Genomic DNA, 25,761 nt, shown 5'->3' with positions numbered 1-25,761 from the left:
AGTCTTCCTCTTCTGAGGACAAAGGACAATGGCTTTGAGTTAGGGGAGGGCAGATTGAGACTGGAGATGAGGAAGAAGTTCTTGGCTGTGAGGGTGGAGAATGGATTGAAGCTGAGGGAGAGCAGGGTTAGATTGGATCTGAGGAAGAAGTTCTTCAGAGTGAGGGTAGGGAGACTCTGGCACAGGTTGCTCAGGGAGGCTGTGGCTGCCTCCTGCCTGGAGGTGTTGAAGGCCAGGCTGGATGAGGCCCTGAGCAAGCTGTGCTGGTGGGAGGTGTCCCTGCCCATGGCAGGGGGGTTGGAACTGGATCAGCTTTAAGGTCCCTTCCAACCCAAGCCAGGATTCTGTGATTCTATGATTCCCTCTCAGCCTGGTCCCTCAGAGCAGCTTCTGGAGGAAGCAGCTCCTCAGCAGCAGCAGCAGCAGAAGGGATCCCTGGGCCTCACAGCTTCATTTCTACCACACGCAGCAAGTACAGAATCTTCAGCTTTATTTTTCTATTGGCCAGCAACTTAGAACTGGGTTAAAAAAAAAAAACAACAACAAGCCATGAATATTATTACATTGAAAAAAAAAAAACCCACACCAGTAGAAACCAACTGAAGGGACACAAGGCAGCCCACTGGTGGGATCTCATTCTTCCTGGCCTCTCCCAGCCCTGGGTGATGAATCTGCAGGGCAGGGGGTGAAGGCAGCTCTGAAGATATGCTTAAGAACCTGGAAATCCTGCTTCAAGCCATGTGTTCAACCCTTCTTCCTCACAGTTAGTAGTCAATAGGTGTCAGGAACTCGATTATAAACCAAGGAATCATTCAGGGATTTCTCCTTTGGATCATTTTTCTTTCCCTCTGCTGTGGAACAGAGGACACCCCCCATGGGCTCCTCCACCCCCCTCTCCCTCTCTCTCTCTGCATTAGTTAAGGATTATTTCATGGGGCTGATGTTGAAGGGGGCAGTTCCAGCTTGACCTGCTCTGAATTCCCACTTAGTCACCCTTTAGCACCAGCCCAAGATTCCTGCTCTGGAAGAACTAAAACCCCCCCACACAGTGCTGCAAGACCCTTCAGAGGCCTGGCTGACTTTGCTCCTGTTAGCTCTCTGCTGCCAGGGGACAGGGTTCAGCTGGCACCACCAGAAGGCCAGGAGAGGGATCCAATTTGTTTCTGAAAGGGAAAGGGCTGGTGTCCACTGCTCAGGAACACCAGAACCCCACAGCTCTTTCTGCTCCAGGGCTGTAACAGGCACACCAGGAAGGGGAGAGGAACACCAGGAGGCACACAAGACCCTGCTGGCATCACCACCACAGTGCCAGGTCCATGGCAGTGGTGATGTCTGTGTCCTGCATGTATCCAGGATCCCAAAGCAGAGGGAAAGTTAAATTCAAGCCTATTCCTCTGCAGCAGCTAAGCCAGCACTCCCAGCTTGCCAAGTACACTGGGGCAACTGCTTGAAGCTGACTCTCCTGACCAGTAAGCAGTAAATGGGCTTCCAGGTGTCATTGCAGCCCCTCAGCTGATTCCTGAGCTCTCTGGAGGCTGACAAAACATCTGCAGAGATTCATTTCCTGCCCAGAAGAGACAAGCCTGGAGGTGTGAGTGAGCCAAACCAAGCTGAGGGCCTCCTCTCTCAACGTGTGGGAGAGCTGAGAAGGCAGAACCGAAGGGGCCAAAGATAGACCAGCTCCACAGACCTGACCTTCACCAGACCCCAGCAGGGGATAGGGAGGAGGAAGCTGAAGTCCTCTCTCTCCTGCTGGAAGCCACTCAACAGACCAGACCAAAAGAATTAGGAAGCAATCCATCATCCTGGCTCTGGAATCACTGGAGGCAAAAGGCCTCTGCTGGCTTCTAAGAGCACTGTGATGGGAAGAAGCTTCAAGGAAGAGGAGGAAGCATGGCTGGGAAGTCCTAAGGCACCATCAGAGTCATGACAAGATTTGAGCTGTGCTTCCAGTCAGCAAGGAGAGAAGCTCCTGCTCCAAGGAACCTCTCAGGAGGAGAACTGCTGCGTGGGGATTCCGGTGCACGCGTGGGGAAGAGGGAGAGAAACCTTCCATGGGTGAGAGACTCAGCTCTGGCTCCAGCTCGGCACAGAAACATCATCTGTCCTCTCAGCAAAGGCCTGCTGCTGCTGCTGAGCCACTGCTCATGGCTCTTCTTCTACCATCCTGATCCCTTCACCTTGGCTCAAGAGAAGTGGCCCTGGATAAATGCTGCTTGGTAGTTACATCGAGGGACTGCTGGGCTAAAGCTTCTGGCAGAAGGTCCACAGCTCTTTGGGTTACTGACAGCGGAGAGGACCTGCTTCCCACAACCAGGAGGCTGGCACTGTCCCCCAGAGGGGCAGGGGAGGAGAGGCAGTGAATAGCAGAGCCAAGTCCTCGGGTTACAGACAGTTCTGTGGTGGTGGTGGTGGTGGTGGAGAGTGGGCAGTCGGGCAGGCGCTAAGGGGAGCGGCGGAGGGGCAGCCACAGAGCTCCTGCAGCTCTTAGTAGGGCTCTGCCTTCAGACTCCTGTACAAGCAGCAGGTGAAAATCATCCCAAAGATCTGCAGGGTGTGAAGAGGAGAGAGGAAGGGGTGAGAAACCAGCATGGATGCAGCAGCTTGCAACCAGCAGCCTGGCCCCAGCCTGCTGCTGCCTGGGGACACCGAGCTCCAGTTTGCAGCCAGCAGCCACAGCAGAGATAATCTGTGCTAATCCTCCTCATTAATCACCAGCAGCTCCTCTGGGGGGGATTTTGGCTACCTGCCAGCACAGAGGGGAAGAGGAAGAACTGCCAGAGGCCTCTGCAGCTGGAAGAGTTTCCCCTCTAACACGGGAGGAGGTGGCATCTCTCCCCTCTATTCCCCTCTCCCCCTGTTCTTCAGTAGGACACAGCCAAGAGAGAACTTTGGGATGGCTTAAAGCCCATGAAGTGGGGTAGGAAACTCCTCCAGATGCCACCCAGAGCACATGCCCACAAGAGGTCTCTCACAGGCTGCCAGACAGTCTGCCATGAACCTCCCCACAGCCCTGCAGCAGAATTCTCTCCCCCAGGCAATCCTTCACCACAAGCCAAAAATAAAAAGCTTTTTCTTTGGAGCTAGGGAATCTTCAGGCCCTCAAAGAACCTGGCAATTTCTCCTTGCCAGGCAGGGAAGGGCCCAAAAACCATCTAATATTTTTTTTTCCACCCCCCCAGCTCTGGGGTTCCTTTAGCTTCTACCCAGCAGCCCCAAAACTGCAGCCAAGCCTTTGTACCTGCACACAGGCAATGCTGATCCCCACGGCCCCAATAATCTTCAGGTGCTCCTGAATGAAGTTCTCCAGCTTGGTAATGCAACCACTCTGCAGGGAGAGAGGAGCCACATGGAACATCAGCTTCATCTGAACCTCTTGTGCACTTCAACCCAGGGGCTGCAGCCCTTGAGAGCAATGCTACAAGAAGCAGTGTCTGGGAGCCATCCCCTCCCCTGGCTGGTCCACTGGAAAAGCTACCCAGAGGATCTGGAGTGCATCATGTTGTGTATCCCAGAAACACAGAATTGTCAGGGTTGGAAGGGACCTCAAGGCTCATCCAGTCCCAACCCCCTGCCATGGGCAGGGACACCTCACACCACAGCAGGTTGCTCACAGCCACATCCAGCCTGGCTGCAAAACCCTCCAGGGATGAGGCTTCCACCACCTCCCTGGGCAACCTCTGCCAGTCTCTCACCACCCTCATGGGGAACAACTTCTTCCTAACAGCCAATCTCAATCTCCCCACTTCTACTTTTGCTCCATCCCCCCCAGTCCTATCACTCCCTGACACCCTCAAAAGTCCCTCCCCAGCTTTCTTGGAGCCCCCTTCAGATCCTGGAAGGCCACCAGAAGGTCTCCTGGGAGCCTTCTCCTCTCCAGCCTGCACAACCCCAACTCTCTCAGTCTGTTCTTACAACAGAACAACTCCAGCTCTCTGCTCATCCTCATGGCCCTTCTCTGGACACCTTCCAGCACCTCCAGATCCTTCGTACTAGGGGCTCCAGAGCTGGATGCAGTACCCAAGGAGCTACAGACTGAGGACCATCCAACAAGGCCAAGGTGACTGCTAGGTGGGCAGGAGAAGTGCAGGAGAAGCAGTGGCCATGTCACACAGAGTGACATCTTTCTCTGAGGTACCCTCCCCCCCAGCACTGCCTAGCCCTTGCCTGACTCCTGTCAGGCCAGAAGGCCAAGGAACTGCTGCTGAGCAGCTCCAGCAGCAGGATCCCCAAGGTGCCAAGCAGCCTTTTAAGAGCAAAGCTTTGCCACTGCTATTTGTGACAGCAGTGAGGCTGGCTGGGAACCTGGAAAGCCAGGTCCTGCCTGCCCCTCCCTCACAACTGCATCCTTGGCTGGCACTGTGGCCCTTCCCTCTTGCCTAAGGACAAGGTTTTGTTGTCACACAGCAAAAATAAACCAGGAAAAAACATCCCCTGGTGCTGGTTTATTTCTGGAAGAGCTCCTTTTAAAGACTTGGAAGTGTTTCATCTGCTGAGGCAGGTTTTCCATGGTGACCTCAAGGGGTTTATTGTGAGGGCTCCAGCACTGCCCCAAGGGGTTTGGGGGGTTGCAGAGAACACCTCCAGAGAGGCAGGCAGAGGGGAGGAGAGCACACAGCCCTCCAGGGAGGGATGGCAAAGGCCTCACTTTTTCCACACTAGCATCAGGTTTCAGTCAGCCCCAGCTACCCTGGTACAAAGCAGTTCCTCCTGTTCCCTGATGTGATCTTTTCTAGCTTTTGTCCCCCAAAGCCACTAAAATCAGTAAAAAACAATTCTATGATTCTATCAAATCCTTTCTGAGCTCTGAGACCTCATTTCATAGAATCTATGGAATAGTTTTGGTGGGAAGAGACCTTTAAGACCAAGTCCAACCACTAACCCAATGCTACCAGGTCACCTCTAAACCATGTCCCTCAGCACCACATCTACACAGACTTTCAGTGGAGATGGGAACTCCACCATGGCCCTGGGCAGCCTGTCCCAGGGCTTGACAACCCCTTCTGGGGAAGGCTTTTTCCCTAATGCCCAAGCTACACCCCCCCTGCTGCAACTTGAGGCTGTTTCCTCTTGTCCTGTCACTTGGGAGCAGAGCCCAACCCCACCTGGCTCCAAGCTCCTCCCAGGGAGCTGCAGAGAGCAATGAGGTCTCCTCTCAGCCTCCTCTTCTCCCGGCTGAACACCCCCAGTTCCCTCAGCTGCTCCTCCCCAGACCTGATCCCCAGACCCTTCACTGCTTTCATTGCCCTTCTCTGGACACACTCCAGCCCCTCCATGTCCTTCTTGGAGTGAGGGGCTCAAAAAGATGATCTGCAGCATCTGCCTAGGGACCCAAACCTCCCCCTGTCCATTTCTCTCCTGTAGAGCCACCTGGCAGCCTCCAGAGCCCCTGGCTGGCTGAATGCTCAACCAGAGACAGGAATCCTGCTGCCAGCTTGCAGCAATAACCCAGCAGCCTCATTCTCTGCCCACCAGCTCCTCCCTGTGCTTTGCTGCAGGGGGCTCTGAAGCCAGTTTGCCCTTTACCTCCTTGTAGATGTTGGAGGGGTGGTCTCTGCGGCCACACAGGTCGGTGATGGTCTTGCAGCAGCTGTCTGGGACTTTCCTCCCACTGGCCTCTGCAGATTTGATCCACTGGCTGTCAGCCCAGTCCGTGTAGTTGTTGCTCCCACAGCACTTGAACTGGTGGCACAGAGAGCACAGGCTCAGCCTTCAAGCCCTGCAGCCTCCATCTCCACCCCTAGCATCCCACCCCAAGCCCTGCCCTTCACCCTCCCTCACAGGGGAGCTCCACATATTCATGGATTCACAGAAGGGGTTGGGATGGAAGGGACCTTAAAGCCCATCCAGTCCCAACCCCCTGCCACAGGCAGGGACACCTCCCACCAGCCCAGCTTGCTCAGGGCCTCATCCAGCCTGGCCAGGCTTGGAGCCTCCACAACTTCAGCTGCCTGCCTTTGGGTTTAGGTTTTTTTTTGTGGGGGGCAATTTCAGCCAAATCCTTTGTTAGGAGCTGCAGCCCAAGTGCTGGGAGCTCCATTGCTGAGTGTAGCTGTACAAAGTCCTTTAGAGATGTTCTGCTTTTCCACTTCCTTTGGAAGCAGGAGGCTTGGGGGCTTGGCCACAACCCAGCACTGTGTTCATAGATTCACAGAATCAGCCAGGTTGGAAAAGACCTCAGAGATCATCAAGTCCAACCTATTACCCAATACCTAACACCTCCTGACAACTAACCCCTGGCTCCAAGTGCCACATCCAAGCTTTTCTTGGAACCCCTTCAGGGACAGTGACTCCACCACCTCCCTGGTCAGCACATTCCAGAATGGGTTGGGTTGGAAGGGACTTCAAATCTCCAGTCCCAACCCCTCTGCCATGGGCAGGGACACCTCCCACCAGCCCAGGCTGCTCATCCAGCCTGGCCTTGAACCCCTCCAGGGAGAGGGGCATCCAATATCTGTATATTGGCTGGCAGGAGCCTTTTGTGTGCTTGACTGGAAAGCCCTGGAGCTTGGCCTCCCTCTGCCTGCCTCCAGAGACTGCCACCTCCTGCTGCAGCTTGTCGACGGCGCTGGTAACGCTCTCCTCCCCCTCCTTCCTGTACTTCTGGGTCATGGTGGTCTTCAGATTCTGCTTCAGCTCCATGCTCAGCTGGACAGGAGAGACAAGTGGGATACAACCAGAAAGGAAACTCACTCCCTGGCACAACCCCAGTGTTGTTTCAGTGCCTCAGCTCCAAGAGGCAAGCAGTGGAAGGTAGAGAATCCTTCCAGGTGATCTTGCCCCAGGCTGGCCCAGCCAGTGCCAGCTGACGGTGTGTCAGTACCTGGCACCAGGTGCCCCAGGGCCACATTTCAGCCTCTCACACTTCACCAGGTGACTTCTCCCCTTCAGTAAGACTGTCAAGGCATGCCAGCATCAAAGAGAACAGAAAACTATGCCTGGGAGACCAGCTGCACTTTTGTCCCTCTGAAGCCCAACTCCTTCTGTCCAGGAGAAGGAAGAAAGGAGATCCTGGACTGAATGCCACCTGGCTGAACACCTCCTGGATCAGCAGGAGAGGCAATGAGGTGTGTGAGTGCACAAGGAAGGGTGACAGAGGGGCAAATCCTGCAAGCACAGCATGCCTGCAAGCATCCTCATTAACCACTGCCACCTGCAGGGGACTGGATTCCAACACTTCCTGCTCTGGAGGCTCTTTTAACCTGCCTGAAGCCTTCTCACCCACTCAGGTGACAGCCAGAAAGTGCTAAGAGGGCTCTGAGTCACACAGCAACACTGCTCCAGTGCCCCACCTGGGACATCCTGAGCTTCCCACACCAACCAAGGACACCAAGATGCACTTGGGATGGGGGCAGTGACTGGCACAGCTGGGAGGCCTCCCTACACACCTTCTGTTCTACACAGCAAGTGGTGAGTGAGAGGTCAAACACCTGCAAAGTGCAGCCTGCAGGTCACTGTCCCTGGGGAACACTCAGACTGTCCAACCCCATAGGGACAGCACCTACCTCACACAGAGGGTACAGAATCCTGGCTTGGGTTGGAAGGGAGCTCAAAGCTCAGCCAGCCCCAAGCTCCTGTCATGGGCAGGGACACCTCCCCCCAGCCCAGCTTGCTCAGAGCCTTATCCAGCCTGGCCTTCAACACCTCCAGGCAGGAGGCAGCCTGTGCCAGTCTCTCCCTACCCTCACTGGCAAGAATTTCTTCCTCATCTCCACTCTCAATCTCCCCTCTCCCAGCTCCAAGCCATTGTCCCTCATCCTGGCACTCCCAGCCCTTGGCCAAAGTCCCTCCCCAGCTCTCCTGGAGCCCTTCAGGTACTGGAAGCTGCTCTGAGGTCTCCCTGGAGCCTTCTCTTCTCCAGCCTGAACAGCCTCAACTCTCCCAGCCTGGCCCCACAGGGAAGGTTCTGCAGCCTCTGCTCATCTTGGTGGCCTCCTCTGGACCCTCTCCAGCAGCTCCAGGTCCCTCTTGTGCTGGGGGCCCCAGAAGTGGAGGCAGTGCTGCAGGTGGGGTGTGAGCAGAGCAGAGCAGAGGGGCAGAATCCCCTCCCTCTTCCTCATGTCTTTACATGGATGGAGAGATGGAGCCTGGCTTCCTGCCATGCCTGCCAGGATTCTCTTTCCCTGTTAAGCACACCCTGATCCCTCCTGGCAGGAGCCAGCAGGGTTCCTTGGCTCCTCATAAATCACCAGGGCCTATCTAAGTGAGGCCAAGCACAGAAGGTCCAAGAGCCAAAGGAATGGCAAAGAATGCTGGCAGTGAAGCCAACAAGTGGGGATGTCCAGCTGCTTTTCAGACAGCCCCTGGCCAGCAATCCTAATCTGCCATTCCCAACCCATTTCCAGGCAGGAGAGCAGCTGGGCAGGCTGCTTGGACCCTGGGGGTTACAGTCCCTTTGAAACCAGAGTGATGATCTGGAGCCTCTGCCCTCTGCCACTGCAGAAGGTGCCAAGTGAGAATGGCAGCTGCTGGGAGCCTGTGCTCCAGGAGAGCTCTGAAAAAACCTCTTGACCTGAAAGGACCTCTCAGCTGGACCACCAGAGTGTGGCAGGTAGCTTGTGAGACTCATCAGGAACTCCTCCTGCCTCCTCAACATCCTGAGTGGCACTGAAGTGGTTTCAGTTGCCTGCAGTACTCCTTGAGGTGCAGGAGGAGGGTTCCTAGATCTACACAACCTCAAAGTTGTCTTCTGCAAAGGTTTGCAGAAAGGAAGTGCACAAAGGTGAACCACAGGAAGGAGCTGAGCAGCCTCCCAGGAGCAACCACCACCACCTTGCTTAAACAGTCAATAACCCAAGGAGAGGAGAGGGGAGTGAGGGCAGACATGTGGAAAGGTGAAGCACAGCCAAGCTCACAGAGTGACAGAGTGCCAGCTGGGAAGGGACCCCAGGGATCACCTGCTCCAACCTTTCCAGGTGATGGTGCAGTTGCCAGGAGCTGGCCCAGCACCCTGCCAGGCTGAGTCTCCACACTGCTCACTGCAGGGCATCCACTGCTGCCCTTGGGAGATGATTCCAGTGTCCAGCTGTGCTCATGGGAAACATTTCCTTCTGCAGCCCAATGGGAATGTCCCCAGCAGCAACTTGTCCCCACCAGCCCTTGTCTGCCCCATGGACTCCTTGTCACAAGGGAGTCTCCATCCTCCTGTAGCCACCCTTTGAGTCCTGCTGCATGGTGCTAAGGTCTGCCCTCAGCCTTCTCTTTTCCAGGCTGATCAAACCCAGCTCTTAGCCTCTCCTCACCTGGCAGAGAGCTTTCAGGCCTCTGATCACTCTCCTGGCCCTTCTCTGGACCTTCCAGCCTGCCCACATGATTTTTTGCACAGCAGGGACTGAAACTGGAGGGTCTCAAAACTTGGGGTTCCAAGCTTCCAAACCTAATTCTGGCTGTAGAAATGGCCTGGGCTGTTTCCTCCCCCTGCTTTGAGTCTCCAAGGGCTGCTGTCCACTCACCTGCTGGTAGTAGATATAGGCCAGGATGCCAGCAATGATCTCCAGGAGGAAGATGCACAGCAGCAATATGAAGTACTGCAAAAGAATGGAGAGAGCAGGACATGAGAACAGACTGCAAGGAGATGCTGGGAGGCAGCTTTTCATTAGCTGGTAAAATGCACAACTTTTTGTCCCTCCTTTCCTGCAGCAGGGTCCTAAGGCAGGGGGCTGGGATGAGGACCTCAAGAGGGCAGGAAAAGATCAATCCCAGAGGCTGCTATTCAATTCAGCTCTCTGTAGATAAAGCTGAAGAGACAGGAGATCCAGCCATCAGAAGGACCTCACACCAAGTCCCTGTAAGAGTTCTGCTCCCCAGGCCAGAACAATCAAAATCATAGAATCACAGCATCACAGGGTGTGAGGGGTTGGATTGGACCTCTGGAGATCATTGAGTCCAACCCCTGCCAGAGCAGGGCCATAGAACCCAGCACAGGTCACACAGGAACACATCAGACAGGGCTGGAAAGGCTCCAGAGAAGGAGACTCCACAACCTCTCTGGGCAGCCTGCTCCAGGGCTCTGCCACCCTCACAGTGCAGAAGTTCCTCCTCATGTTGAGGTGGAACCTCCTGTGCTGGAGTTTCCATCCATTGCCCCTTGTCCTATCCCAGGGTGCAGCTGAGCAGAGCCTGTCCCTGTCCCTTCCTTCCTGACCCCCAGCCCTCAGCTATTGATAGACATTGATCAGATCCCTCTCAGCCTTCTCCTCTCCACACTAACCACCCCCAGGGCTCTCAGCCTCTCCTCCCCAGGCAGTCTCCAGTCCCTTCAGCATCCTTGGAGCCCTTCCTTGGACTCTCTCCAACAGATCCCTGAACTGGGGAGCCCAGAACTGGAAGCAATATTCCAGGTGAGGTCCCACCAGAACAGAGCAGAGGTGGAGCAGAACCTCCCTGGCTCTGCTGGCCACACTCCTCTGAATGCCCCCCAGGACCCCCTTGGCCTTCTTGGCCCCCAGGGCACATTGGTGTCCTGTGCAGAACTTGCTGCTGGTCCTTCTCCTTGGGGCTGCTCTGCAGCAGATCCCCTCCCAGCCTGTCCTGCTGCAGTTTATTCTTCCTGCCCAGCTGCAGGACTCTGCTCTCATCCTTGTTGAACCTCATTTGGTTCCTCTGTGCCCAGCTCTCAGTGCCCAGGTCTCACTGGATGGTTTCACAGCCTTCAGGTGTCTCAGCCAAGCCTCCCAGTTTGGTGTCATCAGCAACCTTGCTGAGCACACTCTGTCTGTCTGTCTGTCTGTCCCCTCATCAGTGTCACTGATGAGGATGTTGAACAGGACTGGACCCAGCACTGCTCCCTGGGGGACTCCAGTGGGTACAGCTCTGCAGCTGGCCCTGGTACCACTGACCACCACTCTCTGAACTCTCTCCTGTAACCAGTTCCTCATCCCCCTCCCTGTCTGCTCTCCATCCCACACCTTCTGAGCTTAGTCACAAGAATGGTATGGGAGACTGTGTCAAAAGCCTTACCAAGGTCAAGGCCAACCCCCCTGCCACAGCAGGGCACCCAGGGCAGGGCACACAGGAACACACCAGATGGACCTTGGAAGTCTCTAGAAGGAGACTCCACAACCTCTCTGGGCAGCCTGCTCCAGGCCTCCAGCACCCTCACACCAAAGAAGCTTCTCCTCATGTTGAGGTGGAACCTCCTGGGTTCCAGTTTGTACCCACTGCCCTTTGTCCTGTCCCAGGACACCACTGGAAAGAGCCTGGCCCCTTCTGCTTGACACCCAAACTATCTCCCATCTCCTCTCTTACCCCTGACTTGAAGGCAAGGGACAAAGCCAATGGCTCCCTACAAATGCAGCTGGACACCAAACCACCTTTCCCTGGCAGAAAGGAGGACAGTGAAGACCTGGACACAGCAAGCTGGCCTGTACTGTACCAGAGTTATGCCCCCACAGTGCACTCTTCTTCCCCAGGTACTTCCATGCCCCCTTGGGGGAATAAACCACCTCAGACACAGCAGCCAGGCTGCCTCCTTGGGCCCTGCTGGGACTCAGCAGCTGGCAGAAGGGCCAGCTGGGTGCTCTCTGCAGACAGGGCTCCAATCTGAGCACACAATCTCAGGCTTTCACCACCCAGCCCCATGCTGACCCTCCTGCAGAGGTCTGTACAAGGTACCCATTCATAGCAGGGCCATGAGTCACCCAGGCAGTGCAGGCAGCTAAAGGCTGGTCCCAAAGCTCCCAGGAGGTTGGAAGGGGGAAGGAAAGGACTGGCATGGCTGGAGACAAAGGCTGGCTTTCTTTTGGTGGGACCTAGTTCCACCCTAGCTGCCCTGACATCATTGCTCAGCCAAGGAGGGGGCAGGATATGAGCAAAGGAGGCCTCACAGGGCTGGTGAGGAGCAGCTGAGGGAACTGAGGTTGTCCAGCCTGCAGAAAAGGAGGCTGAGAGGAGACTTCATTGCTCTGTACAGCTCCCTGAAAGGAGGTCATTCTCCTCTCCCTAGTAACAAGTGACAGGACAAGAGGAAATGGCCTCTTGGTTGGACATTAGAAGAAACTTCTTCCCAGAAAGGCTTCTCCAAGCCTGGCCCAGGCTGCCCAGGGAGGTGGTTGAATGCCCATCCCTGGAGGTGTTTCAAAGAGGCAGAGATGTGGTGCTGAGGGCCAGGGTTTGGCCCCAGCCTTGGCAGGGTTAGAGAATGGTTGGACTGGGTGAGCTGCAAGGCTCCAACCAAAACAACTCTGGTGATTCCCAGGAAGGGTGGCAGGGTGCTGAGAACAACCAATGAACCAGAAAGCTTTCTTCATTTGCTTTTCCCTGTGCTCTGTCATCATGCCAGAGGCACTCAAGCAGAGCTGGGTGCTGCCACCACAGCCTGGCTGGTCATGGTGGACAGAAACAAACATCCAAGAGACCTTAAAGCCTTGGGAGTCACAAGGGCCTTGTAAACCTTTCAGAATCACAGAAGTGTCAGGGCTGGAAGGGACCTCAAGGCTCAGCCAGTTCCAACCCCCTGCCATGGGCAGGGACACCTCACACCACAGCAGGTTGCTCACAGCCACATCCAGCCTGGCTGCAAAACCCTCCAGGGATGAGGCTTCCACCACCTCCCTGGGCAACCTCTGCCAGTCTCTCACCACCCTCATGGGGAACAACTTCTTCCTCACATCCAATCTCAATCTCCCCATTTCTAGTTTTGTTCCATCCCCCCCACTCCTATCACTCCCTGACACCCTCAAAAGTCCCTCCCCAGCTTTCTTGGAGCCCCCTTCAGATCCTGGAAATCCACAAGAAGGTCACCTTGGAGCCTTCTCTCCAGACTGCACAACCCCAACTCTCTCAGTCTGTCCTCAGAGCAGAGCAGCTCCAGCCCTCTGCTCCTCCTCATGGCCCTTCTCTGGACACCTTCCAGCCCCTACAGATCCTTCCTGTACTAGGGGCTCCAGATCTGGATGCAGTACTCAAGAAAGCAGTACTCAAGAAACTGGTGAGGAACTTTTTAGGCTATCAGGTAGTGACAGGACTGGGGGGAATGGAATAAAGCTGGAAGTGAGGAGATTCAGGCTGGAAGTGAGGAAGAAGTTCTTCCCCATGAGAGTGGTGAGAGCCTGGAATGGGTTGTCCAGGGAGGTGGTTGAGGTCCCATCCCTGGAGGTGTTTGCAGCCAGGCTGGATGAGGCTCTGGCCAGCCTGATCTAGCGTGAGGTGTCCCTGCCCATGGCAGGGGGGTTGGAACTGGATGAGCCTTGTGGTCCCTTCCAACCCTGACTGATTCTATGATTCTATGATTCTATGATCTCAAGTACTCAATCTGAATCTCCCCACTTCTACTTTTGCTCCATTCCCCCCAGTCCTATCACTCCCTGACACCCTCAGAAGTCCCTCCCCAGCTTTCTTGTAGCCCCCTTCAGATCCTGGAAGGCCACAATATTTTTAATTTTTAAAAATAATTTTAATTTAAATAAATAATTTTAAATTATTTTAGTGCATCTGCCACCCAGGAATCCACCCAGCATCATTATCCTTATCTGCCTCATCATTCCCTCAGGGCCAGTTCCAGGGACCATGCAGCAGCTTCCACCCTGGACACACACAGAGCACAGGGCTGCTCTTCAGCAGCAGCTGCAGGGCTTTCTTACAGAGGTCTGCTTGCTCCCAGGGAGCTGCAGGGATGTGCCCTGCTCACAGGATGGCAGAGGTTGGAAGGGACCTCTGGAGATCATTCAGTCCAGCCCCACTGCCAGAGCAGGGCACCCAGGGCAGGGCACACAGGAACACAGCCAGGTGGGGTTGGAAAAGTCTCCAGAGGAGACTCCACAACCTCTCTGGGCAGCCTGCTCCAGGGCTCTGCCACCCTCAGAGTAGAGAAGTTCTTCCTCCTGGAGCTTCTTATGTTCAAGTTTGTGCTCATTACCTCTTGTCCTGTCACTGGGGACCTCTGAGAAGAGTCTGGCCTCACCTTCCTGACAGAGATTGCCTTGGGTTAGCAGTGACCCTCAAAGGTCAGCTTGTCCAATCCCTGCTTGTCTGCTCCCAAGAAGCTACAGGGCAGCAGAACCTTCCCAGCTTCCTGAGCCTTCAGCAGGAAAACAAACTCAAACTCAGCCATGCCTTTTAGAGCTGGCACCCAAAGCTGTCAGCAATTGGGTTTTAAATGCCCCAGGGAGGCACTGGGGACAGCAGAGTGCTGCTTACAGTGCTGCCTCTCACCTCCATGTGGCTGTCTGGTACAGAGACCTCACCTGCAGCACTGCCTCCAGCTCTGGGGCCTCCAGCACAAGGAGGACATGGAATTGTTGGACAGGGTCCAGAGGAGGCCATGAAAATGATCAGAGGGCTGGAGAACCTCTACCACCATTGTGGGGCCAGGCTGGGAGAGTTGGGGCTGTTCAGCCTGGAGAAGAGAAGGCTCCAGGGAGACCTCAGAGCAGCTTCCAGTACCTGAAGGGCTCCAGGAGAGCTGGGGAGGGACTTTGGCCAAGGGCTGGGAGTGGCAGGATGAGGGACAATGGCTTGGAGCTGGGAGAGGAGAGATTGAGAGTGGAGATGAGGAAGAAATTGTTGAGAGTGAGGGTGGGGAGAGACTGGAAGAGGGTGCTCAGGGATGCTGTGGATGTCCCCTCCCTGGGCTGGTGGGAGGTGTCCCTGCCCACGGCAGGGGGTTGGAGCTTTGAGCTCCCTTCCACCCCAACCCACTTCACGAATCTATGAATGTATGAAATTGGGACAGGCTGGCACAGCCCCCAGAGCAGTGGCTGTGGAGCTCTCAGGGTGATTGTCTGAGCTCAGAGCTGGCAAAGGCTCCCAGCCAGGCTGAGGCAGCCCTGGCAAGCACAGCTCTGTCTCCCGTGCAGATTACTCACAGCAAGCAAAGCAGAGCCCAAGCAAGGGGAGACAATAGGCCTGTCACAGCCAGCCACTCCCCAGGCCATGGGGGGAGCAGACAGAACCCCCTTTTGTTCCCAAGAGAAAATTAGTCCTTTGCTGTGGCAGGCTAAGAAAGCAAACCCCACCAGATTTTCACCCAGAGCTTCTGGCTGAGGCCAAAAGGCAAAGGGAGATTCTTCTGGCAGGGAGATCAAGGCCCAGCTGGACTGCTACAGATCAAGAGCCTAATGACCAAGCACCAGCAATGCCTTCACTGTGTCCTCCTCTGTCTTCTCTTCTCCCTTCCTGGTCCTGCTCTGCCTCTCACAGGGGTTACCAGGAATTCAAAGCATCAGGCCTGCTCTTGACTCCTCTTTCTGCTCCTCCATCCAAACAGGAGGGCAAAAGGGACAGCCAGGTGGGGGAGGATTTGCAAGGGAAGGAGCTGGTGAAGAGCTGCTGGAGTATCCTGCTCTGCAGCTGGGGAAGCAAGCAGCCACTGGTTGGTGTTTCAGTCACTGCTCTCAGCACTGCAGCCCAGAAACCAAAAGGTGCCTGGTGCCAGACTCCAGACTGGCAGGGAGATGTGATAGGGAGGGAGCAGAACAGAAGCCCCAGGGCTGGTCAGAGGCTTTAGTGCAGGTAGGTGAGCAGGGAGCTCAGGAAGTCACACAGGGAAAGGTGGAACAGAAGCAGCTGCTTATCAAAACTGTGGCTTTCTGTTGCTGTTGTTGGAAGCAAACTAAACTAATTTTTTAGCAACTGAAGGAAACTGATTGGAAAAGTTTCTGATGTTTGACAAGCAAGTAGAAAAGCTTCTTCATTGGACTGGAGCCCAGTGCCACTAACAGCCAGCTGTGGTACAGCTCTCTCCCATTTCACAGCCTCACAGATTGCATCAGGCTGGAAGGGAGCCTCAGAGGGCATCTTGTGCACCCCTCTGCAGGCAGCAGGGACAGCTCCAGCCAGAGCAGACTGCCCAGGGACACATCCAGCCTGAGCTGCAATGGCTCCAGGGATGGAGCCTCAACCCCCTCCCTGGGCAGCCTGTTCCAGTGTCTCCCCAGCCTCACTGTGCACAACTTCCTCCTGAGGTCCAGCCTAACTCTGCCCTGCTCCAGTTCCAAACCATTGCCCCTGGGCCTATTCCCACAGCCTTTTCTGAACAGTCCCTCCCCAGCTCTCCTGCAGTCCTTTCAGGTACTGTAAGGCTGCTATTATGTCTCCTTGGAGCCTTCTCTTCTCCAGGCTGAACAGCCCCAACTCTCTTAGCCTGTCTCCATAGCAGAGGTTCTCCAACCCTATCTTTGTGGCCTCCTCCAGATCCTCTCCATCAGCTTCATATCTCTCTTGAGTTGAGGGCACCATATCTGGCCCCAGCCCTGCAGGTGAGGTCTCCCCAGAGCAGAGCAGAGGGGCAGGATCCTCTCTCTCCAGCTCTGGCCACACTGCTTTGGCTGCAGCCCAGGCTGCCCTTGGCCTTCTGTGCTGCCAGTGCCCATTGCTGGCTCCTGGCCAGCTTCTCCCCCAAGTCCTTCTCTGCAGGGCTGCTCTCAATCTCATCACCCCCAGCCTGGATGGATAGTGAGGATTGTCCCAACACAGGTGCAGGACCTTGCTCTTTGCTTTCTTGCCCCTCCTGAGGTTCACCTGGGCCCAGCTCTGCAGCCTGTGCAGCTCCCTCTGGATGGCTCTATCCTGTCCTTCAGTCTTACCAACCACACCACTCCCCTCAGCTTGGTATCATTTTGCTCCCTCTTCCCATTTTCCAAAAAGAGAGCAGGGGATGGGCAGGGAAGAAGGGAGAGCCAGAAGGAATGAGATTTTGGGTAGAAGAGTTTCAAACAGAGGTTCTCACACAAAGTACAGCTCTTGTGACCATGCTTTGTACTTCTGACCCACGGGGAGCACATCCTTTGGGTGAAGGCAAATGCTCAGCAGCAGAAGGAAAAGGCTCAGCACTGCTGTTAGGAGCTGCAGGCTTTAGAGACCCTTGCTCTAGGACAAGGTTGGGACAGAACACAACCAAGATGTTTCCTTCCCTTCTAGCATGGCTGAAGGAAAAATGTGGTGAAGCCTGCCCCCCAGAGCAGACCAAGCAAAGGCAAACTCACCACTCTCAGCAGATTGCGACGCTCCTTGAAGGTGGCACAGCAGCCCAGGATGCCAGTGACCATCACAACCACCCCAGCCACCACCAGAATATAAGCAGTGGCTGAGTAGGTGCTGGAGGAGAGCAGGCTGATGTAGTCACTCTTCTCAGCCAGGGTCCAGGTGCCCACTGCCATCACAGCCCCACCAGCCAGCTGGGGGAGGGAGAGAAGCAAGGAAGTGAAGGATGCTGAAGGGACTGGAGCACTGCCCTGTGAGGAGAGGCTGGGAGCCCTGGGGCTGGTTAGTCTGGAGAGGACTGAGAGGGGATCTGATCAATGTCTATCAATATCTGAGGGAGCAGACAGCCTCTGCTCAGTTGCACCCTGGGATAAGACAAGGAGCAATGGATGGAAATTCCAGCACAGGAGGTTCCACCTCAACATGAGGAGGAACTTCTTTACTGTAAGGGTCCCAGAGCCCTGGAGCAGGCTGCCCAGAGAGGTTGTGGAGTCTCCTTCTCTGGAGACTTTCAAGATCCATCTGGATGCATTTCTGTGTGACCTGTGCTGGATTCTCTGGTCCTGCTCTGGCAGGGGGTTTGGACTGGATGATCTCTGGAGGTCCCTTCCAACCCATAACATCCTGTGATCCTGTGTGATCCTGCATGATCCTGTGTGATCCTGTGTGATCCTGTGTGATCCTGTGTGATCCTGTGAAGGGTACCTGCTGCAGGAACCTCCTCACCTCTCTTCAGTATCTGAAGGGGGCTACAAGAAAGTTGGGGAGGGAGTTTTTAGGCTATCAGGTACTGACAGGACTGGGGGGAATGGAATAAAGCTGGAAGTGGGGAGATTCAGGCTGGATGTGAGGAAGAAGTTCTTCAGCATGAGAGTGGTGAGAGCCTGGAATGGGTTGTCCAGGGAGGTGGTTGAGGTCCCATCCCTGGAGGTGTTTAAGGCCAGGCTGGATGAGGCTCTGGCCAGCCTGATCTAGTGTGAGGTGTCCCTGCCCATGGCAGGGGGGTTGGAACTGGCTGATCCTTGTGGTCCCTTCCAACCCTGACTGATTCTATGATTCTCAGGGCTGGGGCTAGCAGGATGCACCTCAGCAACATAAGCCAGAAGGTGATCTACACTAAGTAAGGACTGCCAGAGGTCTTGGTGGCACCAGGAGCAGGCTCCTGTGCACTGGGAGGGGCTGAGCTTCAAGGCAGCCAGCATGGCAGCCCGGTTTAGCCTCAGGTGGAAGCTCTCTGAAGCATCTACCTGTGCACAGCAACACTTGGACCAGGGCTTTCCCAAGGAGCCACACTCTGATCTGGGCAAGTATGGAAGATCTCACAGAATCACAGATTTGTTTTGGTTGGAAGAGACCTTCCAGATCCAGTCCAACCCAGCTCTTCCAGGTCACCACTGAACCGTGGCCCTCAGCACCACATCTACATGGCTGTGAAACCGCTCCAGGGATGAGGACTCCACCACTGCCCTGGGCAGCCTGGGCCAGGCCTTGGCTATCAAAAGCAAATGTCACATCTATTGGGGTGCTACCTAGCAGGAGGGGAGAAGAAAACATCAGCAAGGCTTCCACTGTTGGTGGACAGCCATGTCCAGTATGTCCTTCCTAGACTACACATCCAGGGAACAGGAGTCCAGGAGCTGAACAGCCTCTCTGGTTCTACTCTAACCCTTGCAGCAAAGGAACATGGAGAAGCCAAGCAGACTCCAGCAGTCCCTTCTCTCTCTGCAGGCCTGGGGTTTCTGCAGCTACTAGGAAGCTCAGACAGTTTTCCTTGAAGGTTTGACCTGGACATTCCAATGTTCTGTCCCAGACAGCAAAGGAAAAGAAAATCTTCTCTGGAAGCCTCAGGTTGCCCAGGGAGGCTGTGGATGCCTCCTGCCTGGAGGTGTTCAAGACCAGACTGGATGAGGCCTTGAGCAAGCTGGCCTGGTGGGAGGTGTCCCTGCCCATGGCAGGGGGTTGGAGTAGATATGTCTGAGGTCCCTTCCAACCTGAGCCATTCTGTGATTCTAGGATCTTTCAGCATCAGTAACTGTGTGGTGGAAAGCACAAGTGCAGGAAGCTGTGTGTGGAGCCAGCTTTGTTACCCCTGCTCTGGCTGTCCCACTCCACTGCCAGCACTCCCCCTGCCACTTTGAGAGAAGGAATGGCAAGAGAGTGGAGTCCTCAGGCTCTCTGGAAAATCAAACCAGGTGAACACACAAAGGATGTTTTCAGCTCCCTGTAGTTTTCAAGCCTTGGTAACAACGCCCTAGGAAGAGCCAAGGCCTGCAGTGGGAACCCACAACTTCTCCAGCCAAGGCAAAGCCAAGGGATGGGTTTTCACCACAGGGGCTGAAACCTGGCTCCATACTGACAGCAGCACTCAGTGCCAAAGACCTCATGGAGCCCAAGGCCACCAAACCTGCAGTGCCACCTCCCCTGCCTCTGAGACAGACTGAAGTTTCTTACCCAAAAAAAGAAGTTGAAGATGAAGAGCAGGTACTTGAGGCAGATGGTGCCACATGTCTCCTTCTTCTCAGCGTACTCACGCATGGCGCCGGCTCGGCAGGGGCTGCGAGGGAAGGAGAAGAGCCTGAGGCAGTCACCACTGGAGCTCCTCTGCCCCAAGCCCAGCATTAGCACTGCCCTCCTGCAAGAGGCTCCTCGAGGAACCCACTGAGAAGCCATCCAAATGAGCTCAGGGATGTTAGACACACTGCTTGCCCAGGGGGGCTCCTCCCTGGAGGTGTTCAAGGCCAGGCTGGATGAGGCCTTGAGCAGGCTGGGCAGGTGGGAGGTGTCCCACTAGAATCATAGAATCACAGAATGGTCAGGGTTGGAAGTGACCTCAAGGCTCAGTCAGTTCCAACCCCTTGCCATGGGCAGGGACACCTCACACCACAGCAGGTTGCTCACAGCCACATCCAGCCTGGCTGCAAAAACTTCCAGGGATGAGGCTTCCACCACCTCCCTGGGCAACCTGTGCCAGTCTCTCACCACCCTCATGGGGAACAACTTCTTCCTCACATCCAATCTCAATCTCCCACTTCTACTTTTGCTCCATCCCCCCCAGTCCTATCACTCCCTGACACCCTCAAAAGTCCCTCCCCAGCTTTCTTGGAGCCCCCTTCAGATCCTGCAAGGCCACCAGAAGGTCTCCTGGGAGCCTTCTCCTCTCCAGCCTGTACAACCCCAACTCTCTCAGGCTGTCTCCAGAGCAGAGCAGCTCCAGCCCTCTGCTCACCCTCATGGCCCTTCTCTGGACATTCCTAGATGATCTTGGAACTGGATGATCTTTAAGGTCCCTTCCAACCCAACCCATTCTGTGATTCCATGATTCCTCTGGGGTCCCACTGCAGCTAGAACCCTGCCATGCAGCACACACCCCCACCCCTGGCAGTAAAGATGTCCAGTGATGGGTACCCAGAGCCAGGCTGCATGCCCAGTGGTTCTCAGGTTAGTTTGGTCATTGTTGCTTTGCCTTTGGAGCCAGATGACCCCAGGCTGGGCTGGGCACCTTCCCGTTCTGCACCATGACTGCATTTTGTTTGCAGGAAAGTGCTTCTCTTTGCTTGGTGTCATCCCTGCCAGGCCTGCGCTTTAGAAACTCAGAACTGAAGCTAACAAGGGGACAGACTTTTGAGCAGGGCCTGTTGGGAAAGGACAGGGGGGGCTGGTTGGAACTGAAAGAGGGAGAGAAGGGAGAAATGTTTGCCCCTGAGGGTGGGGAGAGCCTGGCCCAGGCTGTCCAGAGAGGTGGGAGCTGCCCCATGGCTGGCAGCAGTGCAGGGCAGGTTGGTTGGGGCTGTGAGCAGCCTGCTCTGGTTGGGGATGGCCCTGCTGAGTGCAGGGCTTGGAGTAGATGACTTTGAAAGGTCTCTTTCAACCCAGCCCAGTCCATGATGCCATGGTTGTGGGTCCCCTCCCATGGGGGTTGGACGAGGTGACCTGTAGGTCCCTTCCAGCTAAACCATGGTGGCAAGGGTGAGAACTCACCAGCAGTCCCCCTCAGGCCTGTCCCCCATCACCACTTCCCATTTTTCTGCTAACATCTGGCAGTGACATCTGGCAGCAGGGTGCTGCTGCACTGGCAAAGGTAGGAGCTCAGAGCTGGTGGCAGGCATCATGGAGAACTCCTCAGAGTTCTCTTCAGGAGCCATCAGAACCTCCAGCAAGGCTCAGACTGATTACCATGCTGCAGCAGAAAAAGGCCCAGGGCAGGAGGGGGCTGCATGCTGGTGGCAGGGTCTGTGCTGAACACTTGTTAGCTCTCAATGACAACAAGCAGGTGACAGATTTACAGCTCCCACAGGCCTCATTTAGCCCTGGCAGAGGAATGGCAGCTGGCAGGCAGATCCCCACAGCCACACAGGGCCTGCACAGCCCAAAGCAGCTACCTCAGCCCACCACAGATGCCCTCCAGGAACAGGCTCTAAGAGCTGTGCTTGACCTTCTGCCCACCCATCCCAACAGCAAAGCCTTCTCTGAGGAAAATATTCCTGGAGCAGCAATGGTGTGGGCAGCAGGAGCAGGGCAGGAATTGTCCCCCTGGACTCAGCACTGCTGAGGTCACACCTTGAGTGCTGGGTTCAGTTTTGGGCTCCTCACTCCCGGAAGGACATTGAGGAGCTGGAGCAGGTCCAGAGAAGGACAGCAAATCTGGGGAAGGGTCTGGAGAACAGGGCTGGGGAGGAGCAGCTGAGGGAGCTGGGGGTGTTTACTGTGGGGAAGAGGAGGCTGAGGGAGACCTCATTGCTCTCTACAGCTCCTGAGAGGAGGCTGGAGCCAGGTGGGGGTTGGGCTCTGCTCCCAAGGAACAAGTGCTGGGATGAGAGGAACAGGACTCAAGTTGTACCAGGGGAGGTTTAGGTGGGACACTACAAGAAATTTCTTCACTGAAAGGCTTCTCAAAGCCTGGCACAGGCTGCCCAGGGAGGTGGTTGAATGCCCACCCCTGGAGGTGCTGTAAAGACACAGAGATGTGGTGCTGAGGGCCATGGTCTGGCACCAGCCTTGCTAGAATTAGAGAATGGTTGGACTCCACAATGCTCCCACAGAAACCCACTGCAGGTTTGCTGGAACTGAGCCTGGTTCCTGTCTCTGACAGCCAGGAGATGGTCACAACTGTTACTGTGACCCAGTTCCCATCTTGCTCCTGAGGCTTTCAGGAATCTTTCCCCCTTCCCTTCCAAGTATGTCCCTGACCAAACAAAAGCCACTGCAGGTATCTCCACACAGCACCAGACAGCAGGTGCTGGGCCCTAGCAGGGGATGCTAATTGTCCCTCCTCCTGCTCCAAGAGCTCAGAAGGCCATCAGGACTGTCCCTGGCTTGATCCACCCTTCCCAGGCAGGAGCAGAGCTGCTGGCATGAAGCCTCTGCAGGCTTCATGACTCACACTGTGAGCTGCTTGGGGGCAGGCAGCTCCCTGCAGACTCTTTCTGGAAGCCATGTGTGGTCTCCTGGCCTTACAGAGGGAGCTGCCAGCTCCTGCAAGGACAGCCTGAGGCTGGAGGGAGCCATGCTGCTCTGCAGGGAAAGCAAGAGACAGGAGAGAGCTGTGAAATGCCTTTCCCAAGGCACAGGCAGCAGGGAGGCCACAATCACAGCATCATGGACTGGGTTGGGTTGGAAGGGACCTTTCAAGCTCATCTACTCCTTCACACACTCACAGAATCCCAGACTGGGCTGGCTTGGAAAAGACCTTTCAAGGTCATCCAGTCCAAGCCCTGCACTCAGCAGGGACATCCCCAACCAGAGCAGGCTGCTCACAGCCCCAACCAACCTGCCCTGCACTGCTGCCAGCCATGGGGCAGCTCCCACCTCTCTGGGCAGCCTGGGCCAGGCTCTCCCCACCCTCAGGGGCAAACATTTCTCCCTTCTCTCCACTCTCAATCTGCCTCTTGCAGTTCCAACCACCCCCCCTTGGCCTGTCCCAACAGGCCCTCCTTCAAAAGACTGTTCCCAGCCTTCTTACCCATCTTCAGTTCTGGGCCCCTCACTCCAAGAAGGACATTGAGGGGCTGGAGCATGTACAGGGAAAGGCAACAAAGGGGTGAAGGGTCTGGAGAACAGGGCTGGAGAGGAACACCTGAGGGACCTGGGGGTGTTCAGCCTGGAGGAGACTGAGGGAAGACCTCATTGCTCTCTACAGCTCCCTGAAAGGAGGTGGGAGTGAAGTGGGGGTTGGTCTCCTCTCTCAAGGGATAGGACAAGAGGAAACATTCTCAAGTGTCACCAAGGTTTGGAGGCTTGGAACCCCAAGTTTTGGGACCCCCCAGTTTTAGTCCCTGCTGTACGAAAAAGATGTGGGCAGGCTGGAAAGTGTCCAGGGAAGAGCCAGGAGAGTGATCAGAGGCCTGGAAGCTCTCTGCCAGGTGAGGAGAGGCTGAGAGCTGGGTTTGATCAGCCTGGAGAAGAGAAGGCTGAGGGCACACCTTAGCACCATGCAGCAGGACTCAAAGGGTGGCTACAGGAGGATGGAGACTCCCTTGTGACAAGGAGTCCATGGGGCAGACAAGGGCTGGTGGGGACAAGTTACTGCTGGGGACATTCCCTTTGGGCTGCAGAAGGAAATGTTTCCCATGAGCACAGCTGGACACTGGAATCATCTCCCAAGGGCAGCAGTGGATGCCCTGCAGTGAGCAGTGTGGAGACTCAGCCTGGCAGGGTGCTGGGCCAGCTCCTGGCAACTGCACCATCACCTGGAAAGGTTGGAGCAGGTGATCCCTGGGGTCCCTTCCCAGCTGGCACTCTGTGAGTCTGTAATACTGAAACTGATCCCTTAGGACAACCTGGAGAGCAGAAGCAGTCTGGCTCCAGTTGCAGGTGTGAGCACCTGGGAACACAAGCCCTGCACAGACAGCTGCTGTGTGGTGTGTGCTGAGCCACCCAAATCATACAATCACAGAACAAGAGACTCACAGAATGGGAGGGGTTGGAAGGGACCTCCAGAGATCTTCCAGTCCAACCCCTCTGACAAAGCAGAGTCACCCAGGGCAGGGCACACAGGAACACAGCCAGCTGGGGCTTGGAAGTCTCCAGAGCAGGAGACTCCACAACCTCTCTGGGCAGCCTGCTCCAGGCCTCCAACAGCCTCACACCCAAAAAGTTTTTCCTCCTGTTGAGGGGAAACCTCCTGGGTTCCAGTTTGCATCCATTGCCCCTTGTGCTATCACAGGACAGCACTGAACAGAGCCTGGCCCCTTCCTGACCCCCACCCCTCAGCTATTGATAGACATTGATCAGATCCCCTCTCAGCCTTCTCTTCTGCAGCCCAAACAGCCCTAGGGCTCTCAGGCTCTCTTCAGAGGGGAGATGTTCAAGACCCAGCACATCTCAAGAGCAGGGCTCTCTCTGCTTGGCCCACCTCAGATCACTGCAAGGCACATCCAGGCAGGCCCCCCCAGCCCAGCTCAGGAAGCATGCAGCACATTCTCCTGCTGGCTAGACACTGATTTAGTCATCACAGGCCTGGTTGGGTAGGTTTGCCTCAACTTGCAGAGAACAGCAGCAGTTAATTAAAGAGCAGACCAAGCCAGGCCTGCAGGCTGCTGCTGCTGCAGAACCTGCCCCAAAGCAGTGGCTGATGGATGGGGAAGGAAGGAGGCCAAAGCAAATGAAATCACTCCCAGGCCACTCAAAGCATCCTTATTTTGCAAGGAAATTGGGATCCAGCACATCAGTGATGCCTGCTTCTAGTTAGGCAACCTCTGCCAGCACTGACAGACTTGCTGCAGGAATTCTGCTGCAGGGATTCTGCAGCTCCCAAAGGGCTGCAAGCACAGCAGAGACTCACAGAGCCATTCTGGTTGGGAAAGCCCTTCCAGAGCATCCAGTCCAACCATTCCCTAACCCTGCCAAGGCTGGGACCAAACCCTGGCCCTCAGCACCACATCTCTGCCTCTTGGAAACACCTCCAGGGATGGGCATCCAACCACCTCCCTGGGCAGCCTGGGCCTGGCTTTGAGAAGCCTTTCAGTCAAGAAGTTTCTTATGTCCAACCCGAACGTTCCCTCAGGCCACTTCAGGCCTTTTCCCCTCATCCTGGCACTTGTTCCTTGGGAGAAGAGACCAACCCCCACCTGGCTCCAACTCTGAGGGAGCTGTAGAGAGCAATGAGGTCTTCCCCCAGCCTCTCTTTCTCCATGGTCAGCACCTTGCCAATGCAACCACTTCACCCAGGCAGTGGGCACACTGCTGGCGTGGAGGGCAAGGTGTGGCCACACTGGAGTCTGTCTGAGCTGGGTCTGATAACCCTGGCCCTGGGGCAGCTCTGAGCAGACCTTCTCACCTTGGTATATGCAGTGCAGGGGTGTGACTGAAGACCTCATTCTCCACCAAGGCTCCCTTTGAAAGCATGACCCAAGTTCCCCCTCTACAGTGGAAAAACTGACCCCCACCACTTTACCCACCCCACTGAACAGCCCCTGGAAAGGCCTCTGCCTTGCCAGCACATCTCTCACAGCCCAAAAAGCAGCCAGAAGGCAAATAAAGCCCTCCCAGGAGAGGAACACTAAAGCCTGCAAGTGAACAGCTCCCACCATGCCCCCAAAATGATAGACACCACGGGTCAACAGTCTTGCCACTGACCTTTCACCACCAAAGAAGCTCCCAGCACCAGTGCAAATGTTCAGTCCTCCTCAAGTGCTTTCTTCCACCCCCTCTCTTCTTGCTGCCTCTGGTCCTCTGCTGGGTCAGGAAAGCTGAGAGCTGAAGATGCTAAGAGTGATGGAGAGAATCAAAGATGAGTCTGGGAATCAAGGTTTGCTAACATGCACAATGACAGCTCCCTCTGTCCAGCAGAGCTCAGCAAGGAGACTTCTCTGGGCTGTGTGAGGCTCCAGCTACTGTTAGTGC

General features: G+C 55.5%; 1 protein-coding gene across 1 annotated transcript; it reads right to left on the bottom strand.

Moving 5' to 3' along the window:
• Positions 1–549: 549 nt before the first annotated feature.
• Positions 550–25,510, bottom strand: CD151 (CD151 molecule (Raph blood group)). The gene is made up of 8 exons (XM_054390383.1): positions 25,495–25,510; positions 19,372–19,474; positions 16,923–17,114; positions 9,453–9,527; positions 6,544–6,648; positions 5,527–5,682; positions 3,242–3,328; positions 550–2,547 (listed from the first exon to the last, which is right to left on the bottom strand). Exons 2-8 carry the CDS (start codon positions 19,453–19,455, stop codon positions 2,488–2,490), a joined length of 759 nt encoding a protein of 252 aa, XP_054246358.1. The 5' UTR covers positions 19,456–19,474; positions 25,495–25,510; the 3' UTR covers positions 550–2,487.
• Between the last annotated feature and the right edge of the window lie 251 nt (positions 25,511–25,761).

This window comes from Indicator indicator, chromosome 21 (genome assembly GCF_027791375.1).
Source record: "Indicator indicator isolate 239-I01 chromosome 21, UM_Iind_1.1, whole genome shotgun sequence".
NCBI lineage: Eukaryota > Metazoa > Chordata > Aves > Piciformes > Indicatoridae > Indicator > Indicator indicator.
This window is presented reverse-complemented; position numbering and strand designations above follow the sequence as displayed.

Bases quoted from the DNA above. Each gene is read 5' to 3' on its own strand.
- CD151 (XM_054390383.1), bottom strand. From the start codon at position 19,455: ATGCGTGAGTACGCTGAGAAGAAGGAGACATGTGGCACCATCTGCCTC. The intron at 9,528-16,922 runs GTGAGTTTGCCT...ATTCTTTTGCAG, and splicing joins GTCGCAATCTGCTGAGAGTG to TACTTCATATTGCTGCTGTG. The intron at 5,683-6,543 runs GTGGCAGTCTCT...CTGTGCCACCAG, and splicing joins TCGACAAGCTGCAGCAGGAG to TTCAAGTGCTGTGGGAGCAA.